Source organism: Cyprinodon variegatus, unplaced genomic scaffold (genome assembly GCF_000732505.1).
Source record: "Cyprinodon variegatus isolate N-32 unplaced genomic scaffold, C_variegatus-1.0 Scaffold134, whole genome shotgun sequence".
Lineage (NCBI taxonomy): Eukaryota > Metazoa > Chordata > Actinopteri > Cyprinodontiformes > Cyprinodontidae > Cyprinodon > Cyprinodon variegatus.
In genome coordinates, this window is record NW_015150587.1 from 1236365 (window position 1) to 1245489 (window position 9125).

The 9125-nt window shown below is 37.0% G+C and overlaps 1 protein-coding gene across 1 annotated transcript in view; it reads left to right on the forward strand.

Annotated features, from left to right (window-relative positions):
* The window catches only part of klhl8 (kelch like family member 8), a 6714-nt gene extending 3115 nt beyond the window's left edge, over nucleotides 1–3599 (forward strand). Inside the window, exons 5-11 of the mRNA XM_015376339.1 lie at nucleotides 136–322; nucleotides 540–683; nucleotides 844–955; nucleotides 1063–1231; nucleotides 1304–1463; nucleotides 1787–1988; nucleotides 2404–3599. Of these exons, the coding sequence (XP_015231825.1) occupies nucleotides 136–322; nucleotides 540–683; nucleotides 844–955; nucleotides 1063–1231; nucleotides 1304–1463; nucleotides 1787–1988; nucleotides 2404–2527 (1098 nt within the window). The 3' untranslated portion in view covers nucleotides 2528–3599. The remainder of the gene's footprint in view (nucleotides 1–135; nucleotides 323–539; nucleotides 684–843; nucleotides 956–1062; nucleotides 1232–1303; nucleotides 1464–1786; nucleotides 1989–2403) is intronic.
* The last annotated feature ends 5526 nt before the right edge of the window (nucleotides 3600–9125 follow it).

The window sequence follows — 9125 nt, forward strand, 5'->3', positions numbered from 1 at the left end:
CCTCCCTCCCGGGGATTTACAAGTGAAATGAAAGGACAGGCAACCCCTAAGTGTTGTCTAGAAAAGTTTATACTCTTCATGGTAAAATATTTATAACCTCTTGCTGTTAGTTAATTTCACTCCTGCTTCCTGCAGGTGCGGCTGCCGCTGCTGCCGGTGGATTTCCTCACAGGAACAGTGGCGAAAGAAGAGATGATCAAAGGTAACCTGGACTGCCGTGACCTGATGGACGAGGCCAGAAACTATCATCTCCACCTCAGTAACAAGGTGGTCCCAGACTTTGAGTATTCTGTCCGCACAGTCCCACGGAGGCACACAGCAGGTACTACTATATGGGAGGATTTCTGAACTTCTTTGATCAAATAGTGACCTCCATTGATTGCTGTTATGCTAAAGGAAGCTTTCTGTACTGCAATGTATGCATGTTATTGCTGGTGTAGTGCTGACAGTTTGGAAGTATCTTTGTTGTTACATGTCAAAGAGCCAATTATTTGTGGTTTGTTTATGTATTTATTTTTTGCATTTGTCTCATTGTTTAGGGGTTCTGTTCTGTGTGGGGGGCCGGGGAGGTTCTGGGGACCCGTTTCGCAGCATCGAATGCTACTCGATCACTAAAAACAGCTGGTTCTTTGGGCCTGAAATGAACAGCAGACGGCGACATGTGGGAGTGATATCTGTTGGAGGTGAGAAGATTTTCTTGTGAGAATACTTTAGGAAGTAAAATCAGTTAAGAAATTCTAGAAAAGATTGATTCTAGATCGTGGGTCTCAGCATTCAGGACAGGATAAGACAAGAACACTTGATGAAGAAAGTTAAATGTTAGATGTTTTTTTGGCCCTACAGGTAAGGTTTACGCTGTTGGTGGCCATGATGGTAATGAGCACCTGGGTAATATGGAGATGTTTGATCCACTGACCAACAAGTGGATGATGAAAGCCTCCATGAATACAAAACGGTACACATAATATTATTACATTTCTAATTTAAATCCAGTTTAATGGTTAATGTCAAATACAGAATTGTGTAAATATGAAATGTAAATGTTTTGATGTTTTTTTGCAGGAGAGGGATCGCACTGGCAGCTCTGGGTGGTCCTATATATGCTATTGGAGGTCTTGATGACAACTCCTGCTTCAATGATGTGGAGCGTTACGATATAGAAAACGACAGCTGGAGCGCTGTGGCACCGATGAACACGCCCAGAGGAGGAGTTGGCTCTGTGGCTTTGGGGGTAAAAGCAGGAAAAAAATCAGTCGTTTATTCAGTTTGGTACATAATTGAATTGAATTTTTTTTTTGTCTAGAGTTACGTGTACGCAGTGGGAGGAAACGATGGGGTGGCGTCACTGTCCAGTGTGGAGAGGTTCAATCCCCACCTCAACAAGTGGACGGAGGTGTGCGAGATGGGCCAGCGGCGGGCAGGAAATGGAGTCAGCAAACTCAATGGCTGCCTCTATGTTGTCGGTGAGAGGCAACCTACAGTCTGAAGTTGTCCCTGTTTATGGTTATCGCATGCTTTAGATTCAACATCTTGAGTTTTACACACAAAGGTTTGAATTAAAACTAAAGTTAATGTTTTGTAAAGCGCTTTTGATCACTGACAGGTGGAGGTTTTATTGCAGAGCTTAATCTGAAATGATGCTTCAGTATTTATTGTTAGATAAAAATGCGAGTTATTTTTGCTCAGGTCTTTGTGCTTCATACATGGTGCTTTACATGCATGACCACTTGTTCTTCATATAGCATCCAGCTTTTAATAAATGCATCTTCCCTGTGCTGTTCCAAAGGCGGCTTTGATGACAACTCTCCCCTGAGCTCCGTGGAGCGTTTCGACCCTCGGTTGCACCGCTGGGAGTACGTGGCAGAGCTCACCACCCCACGCGGAGGGGTCGGGGTCGCTACGGTAATGGGCCGGGTGTTTGCAGTTGGAGGACACAACGGGAACATATACCTGAACACAGTGGAGGCGTTTGAGCCGAGGATGAACAGGTAAGGTGGAGATGAAGATGCCGTAAATTATTCAGCACCGCACAGATGTTTTTCTTTGATTCTATCATAATGCATCAATGTTCTGATGGGGATTTGATTTTGTCTCAGATTTTTTCCCCCAGAGCTTGTTGTAGGACGACGATTTGTTTTTGAGAACACACGGCTTTAGTTTGCATCAATCCCCTGTCTGTTGATAATGTTTTCTGCGGGGATCAGTTTGCCTGACCAAGGATAAGACTAGCTTAGAATAGATGAAATGGTGGCAAGGTTTAATTTACCTTGGAGAGTGATAGACTGTTTTCTAACTTGACTAAAAAAAACTAATAAGAAGGATTTTAAACTTTATATGAACTAATTTGATTTCTTTAGCAGCAGACTTTTAAACTTTTCACTTGTTCTCCTCTTTTTGTTTTAGATGGGAACTGGTGGGTTCTGTGTCCCACTGCCGGGCCGGAGCCGGGGTTGCCGTATGCTCATGTCATGTCAGCCAGATCAGAGACGTCGGACAGGGCTCCAGTAATGTGGTCAACTGCATGTGACAGCCGCCCCACATTTGACAAAGGTGACTGACCGCAGAGTGGCCATTGGATCCAATCGCTGCACTAAACACAGAGAGCAGAGCAGCTGGCGTATGCTCAGTCAGCTGTATAAGAAACATTAGAGAGAAGGAAAAGACTTGATTAAAGGAAAAGCACAGCAACAATTTTCATTTCATGATTCTAGACTTCTGGTGTTATTTGTAATCTTTGATGGGGTATTTTGTACTGTATCTTCTTCTGTTTGGACTTTTTTTCAGTAGATACTATTTGCTAAGATTTTATTTAGAAAAACCTCCTGAGAATGATCCTATTCAGAAAAACAAATACTGTAATGGCCAGTAAGAGGATTATTTATCTCTGAGAAGGCTGCCTATATAGTGCTGCACTGTTTTCATATATCTAGATCAGTACTCTACTGGACCATCTATCTGAGTTTGGATGTTGTTAAATTTTCCTTTACTCTCACTCCAAGATAAGTAAAGGGTTTCTGCTCCTGGATTTGCAGCTTTTTCATGTGTTTTTTTTTTTTTGCTCGGTTTGGGGAATCCCAAAACTACTGACTGAGATAATCAGCTGAATCCTTTCCTTCCATCCTTTCCTTCATTGCTGACAGAGGTGTTATGAAAAGATCAAAGCAATATGTTGCACCACTTTAAGGTTTGTATCTGCAGATGGTTCCATTATATTTCAATATATGAACATTTTTGTATAATCCAGCAATTCCTAACTACATAATCCTTTTGCTGTTCTCTATTTTCCTAGAATAGATGTGAAGTTTGAGTATATTTTTGTCCAAATTCAATTCATGTATGTATTTAAGTGGTTCTGCCAAATGGAAAAGGGGAATATTTATAACCTTTGGCAGAATTTTCGCAATAGGAGCTCAGACAACTCTTTCAGATATACTATTTGTACGAGAAGAATTACAAAGAGTTGCTCAGATATGGTGCAGCTGGTGTTTATCAATCATTTTTATAGCTAACTTGAAGCCAGTTTTGTCTTTTTAAATGTCTGTGTGTGAAATGTGAGCTGCGTGACTTTATTGTTCTTACATAGTGTGGATATAAAATGGTTCAATAAAGTTGTTTAAATATTGTTGCTGAGACTCTTTTTTTTATTTTTTTTATTCCCATTTTACATTGTAATAGTTATCATCCATATGACATCTTATTCCTATAAGAAAAATGTTATTACATTTTCCCTGTAAAACCGCTCATTAAGAAAAACATAGGGATTGAAGTTTCTGGCATGCTCATTAAGGACTGTGGTATTCTTTTTTTTTTTTTTTTTTAGGGTTGATGGATGAACTTTAATGTAGAAATAAGAAATAGGTGCGCATTTTTGTATTTAGTACAAATTAAGTCCACAGAGATTTAAAATTATACGTACGAGCCTGACTATTTGAATGCACCCCCACTGCTGGTGTATGCAAGTTGGAGAGAAAGCACACAAAGCTTGGCTATTTGCAAGCTCCTGGCTAATTTAAACTGAGTATGAATGCTTGTATCATAAATGGTCAAGTTTATCAAAATAATTGATTTCTTGGCTTTTAAAGCACTAATATTTGGGTTGTGAGCAGACCCAGGACAACTTGGAGAGACCATGTATCTCAGCTGGACTGGGAACAAACCCCTCCCCCCAGAAAACATGTCTGTGAAAACCAAGGGTGTAGGTTTGATCTCAACTTTGGTAGGGACACTATTGGTCTTAAGTTGAATTGGTCTGATGTCATTGGTCCTACTCATTATGCATGCTCCTATTTTTTTAATGCTTGATGTGAGCATCAGGGCGCATTTCATTTAAAGAGAAAACAGCTTTTTTTGCTACATTTATACAAATTTTATTAGCACTACACACAATATGCTGTTTATCAATGTTTGAAGCATCAGTGGCTCAGAATAATGTAAAATTGGGACAACTTAACACTTTGAAAAGGGTTACATTTGAACTTACCAGTGACTAAGAGAGAAGGTAAACGCCTACCTTTTTAACCAAATATAGTCTGAATATGTCTGTTGTTTATATATTTATCCGGTGTTTTCTTTTGAAGGAATAGGATTGTGCAGCGGCAAACAGAGGTAAAACCCACTCTTATTTTTTTAATCTGATATGCTAATATTCTAGTAGTCTAATAGTCTCTATGCAAACCTACACCCATGGTGAAAAGAGATGCCTTGGTTTCCCAACCCAAAGAACCCAGGACTGAAAGATGATTGATGGACAGATGGTATCGTTACAGAAGTTCATTAGCCAAGTTTATTTAATCCAAGACCAGTTTTGCATTAAGTTTGGGATCAGTTTCCTGTAAGAACACCAAACTGCCGTGTCACCCATTTATTTGTTGGGGTTGTTTTGAAATTTGAAGAACTTAGACCATCAGCAACTCGCTATCACTACCGTGCTTAATACTGGTACATTTTTATATGTTTAAAAGCCTCAACAAGACTCATCTAAACATTTATTTTTAGATTTGTTTTGTAAATTGATATTTTTTCACCATCTCAGAATGGTTTGGCGAAAAGCTCGTTTCACTATAGAGAGTGACACCAGTATCTCAGCATCTTCCAGGTTATGATAGGTCTGAGTCTTCATGGTCCAGGCTTAATAAATGTTGTGAGCCAAACACACTGATTAAAAGCAAGTGAACCAGGAAGTGAACCTGTTTATTTTAGATCCATAAATAGTGTGCTTTCTCTGCAACTTGCTTTGGAATATTTTCCAAATAACAGTGTTTGCAACTGTGTGTTGATTGGAAGGAAAAAATTAAAATATAACCTGATAAATGGAGTCAAACTTTTGCAAACCTAAAGACCATAAAAAAAAGGGGTAAAACAATTCTACATCAGACGTTTTATCGAAGTGAAGATGACGGAAGTATAAAAGAGAATTTCATAATGAATGTTTTGTAACATCCTATATGATCCTTGTTAAAAAGTAACCATTTGAGACCAATCTGAGCTGGTTAGCTTTATTGGCATCCGACATGTGGCTGTTGTAAACATTGTCTTCTGGACTTTAGGGTTCTGCTGTCAAAGGTGTTATGTACAGTCCTACAATCTACCTGTAATTACAGGCTTATTGTTAAATGCGTTTCCAATAATTTGTTTACGAACACTAGAAGTTTTGGACTTTTGAATAAAGAGATTTATTTTACTTCCTTAAGGTTTACAATTGGATGGTTAAATTAGCTGTAATCACTGCTGTCTGAGTCATTTTGTATACAAACAAAAAGGTTGAGAGCAGTTTGATCAGATTACATATGTGTAGCTGTTTACGTGTTTGGTGTAGGGTGTGTTTTGTATGTTTTAGGGTAAATGAAAATGAGGTTAGCCTTAACTAATGCAAAGAAAAGACTTCAAAATAATAACTGAAATCAAATCATTTTACATACAACACACTCCGCAAACTTCAGTGGGATTTATACGTCATCTGTGCAGCTTTAATAAGGGCGTCTTTGCACTCTGCCTTGTTTTTCTTTTCTGTTTTATTACCTCCAGTCTTTGAACTCTGGACAAACGCTAAAAAGAGGAGAACCACGGAGAAGATGCTCAGACATCAGGACACTTAGAGATCCAGCACATCCTCCACCGACAGGCTGAGGGAAGCTCAAATAAAAACAAATTTAAAAAAGCAATTCAATATTAGGATGTGCAGAAATACATCCTAATTGCTGATCAGTGATAAACAATGGACAGAAGTATTTTAGTGAAGCTGCTCCTCTTTGCTGCTTTTCTTGCTTGCGGTGAGTATCCATCCCTTTCTTTCAGAAAATGTGTGAAAATTCTTTTTTTTTTCTTTAAATTATTTATTTTTTTTAATCTTTAAATTTCATGCCAAACATTTAATTTTTAAAAGCATATGAACAAAGAAAATGTATGAAATAGGATTAGATTTTTTCATTCTAAATCTATATATAAAGACTATTATATTTAGCATAAAAACAAACTATTAGCATTTAAAATATTACAGCTCTGCATAGATGGCTGGATCATTGAGGTTAAACAACTGGATGTCACTATACTTCCTGTCAGTAAAGAATCAATTCAATTTTATATGTATTCCATAAGAACAGCCACCTAAATTTTAATCTTTTTATGGTTTTTATGATTTATTGAAATTTTTTTCTAATAAAAATGTTTTAGTTGACCTCATTTGGTCTTTTATTCAAGTTTAGGGGGAAACAAATGGTTGCTGCCTTAGGAACACAGTTGTTAGACATTGTGTGTTAGCTCAGTAGAGTGGTTGTTAGTACGGAAGGATCAAATCCGATCCAAAACCTTTCTGTTTGATGCTTAAATGTTTTCTGTGAATAATTATCCAAAAAACATGCATAATAAATTAATAAGCCACTCTGAAGCCCAGGTAGGTTTTTGTTTATGTTTCACTTTAATAGAGTCATCTAACACTCACTTACTAGTGGAGCACTGGACATATTGGCTCCCAGTATTCAAAGAAGCTCCATCCTACGTGCACAAAGAAACATCATCACAGATTCTTCCCTCCTGCAGCTATTAGAATTTATAATCTTCAGTTCCCCACCAAAACCTCGATAAGTTGTTACATTCCTGCTGACAACTTTCCTTTTTTTGAATAGTCTCTTGGAATTTTTTATGCATAATTATTTTACAGTTTTCTTTTAAAATCGCTCTAATCGTTGGCAGACTTCAATCTCTTATTCCTATTTTTGTTTTTATCTCCTTACCTTCGTGTACATCTGCATAACATTTCCAGGAAAACCTTTCTTTCCCCACTTTGAGGCAATAAAGGATTTCTCTACTATATTTGTTTAAGTGTGACTTGCATATGAAATAAGTAAAAACTTCAGTGTGACTCTTCCTCTGCATCTAGTTTTCTAGGTGGCCTTTCAACCAGTTAAGGTCCTGTGCAAAACATGTGATCCTACTAAATTGTCTGTAACTTTGTCAAACATTCACCTAAAGATTTGTGTCAGAATCCAAAGTTGGCTGAAATGGACTGTAAATATGAACCAGTCATGAGACTTTTATGATTGATGGCTATTAAAATGGTTTACTGGCTTTTGGGGATTTTCTGAACCTGTTTTCATCTGAAATTTTCTCACTTTTACTAAAATGACAGGGATGCTCTGCAATCTTAGAAAGTAGCGGTGGTTATAGAAAACAAGTGGTGCAAGGAGAGAGACATTAATTTTTTCTTTTCATTTAATATCTGAAAGCCCCAATGTATGTTGTTCCAACCAGGTTAGATGCCCACTTCCACTTTAGCCATGATTATCGACTGCTTCTTTATCTATGGTGTAAAGTTTAGGTAGAACATTATAAAAAACAATGTCAAGCTGTAATTTTTAAAGCACAAACCTGGTACAGAGACAGCAGCGTGGCACTGATCCCTGTTTTATGTATTTCCACTCTAACAGGCAGAGAAGCTTCCCCTAAACCAAACATCTCCCATTTAAGCATTAAAAAAAAAATTGCAAAACTAATTTAGGAAACACTACGTATCAAAAAGGCTCTACTTTCTCTTATCTGTTGCTCGTTCAAATCCAAGCTTAATTCCTCTTTAGATAGCTGTGAAACCTTGCTACTACTTTAGTATACCATATATATGTTTACTATAGGTCTTTGATTGTGATGGCAGTTAAAGTAAAAAAAAAGAAGTTTTTATAACCATCTTGTGTAACTCTTGTATACATATAAAAGTATAAATGGTTGGAATTAGATGTTTTTTGTCAGGAATATGATGTGATATTGAAAAATAGTTTGGAATAATGCATTTAGTGCAAGAGACAAAACATTTATTAGATTGAGTTTGTTTTTAAGTTGTTTTCAAGCAAATTTCTTCCATTTCTGCAAAAATGTAATGCTTTCATTTGTTCTTACATATACCAATTAAATTTACCATGTTTTTTTTAAATTCCACAATATGATTTCTAATTTTCGTAATTTAAAAAAAATCTATCTATATATTGTATCTTTTTTGCTGATATTTAAGTCAGCTTTTGGAGGTCTAAGCAAATTTTGACTAGAAAACACAAAAGCAAAAAAAGGTTGGTAAGCTCTGGTCTTGTTCATTTTTAGTATATTCAATATTGTTTTAAGGTACCGGTATGCAAATGCAGCTAACAACCATTTAAGCATCTTTTTGCAGGTTTAATGAAAACAAAAATTATTTTACAGAACGAAAGTGTGACAGTAGGAACAATAATAAGAATATGATTTTGAATTCTGAGCTTAATTAATTCTTTAGGCACAAAAACTTTTCATCTGAAGCCTTTAAACCTGGTTAAACCTTAGAAACTGTGGTAGTCAGATTGGCTACTTTACCTTCTGATTAACACAACTTGCTTTAAAGTAGATATTAGTTGCGAGATTAGCTTATATTGCTTTTAAAAACATTGTCTCCACTGTCCATTTCACCATAATGAATCAACATTTATAAAATGACATTTAATTCCCTCCGCTCTTTAGCCCACAGTCAGTGTCGGGAAGGTTGGAGGGAGTATGAGGATAAATGTTACTTCTTTTCAAATGACACAAAGTCGTGGGAGGAGGCGAATGCATACTGCATTGAGCACACCAGCCACCTGATGAGCATTCAGGACATACATGAAAGGGTAAGG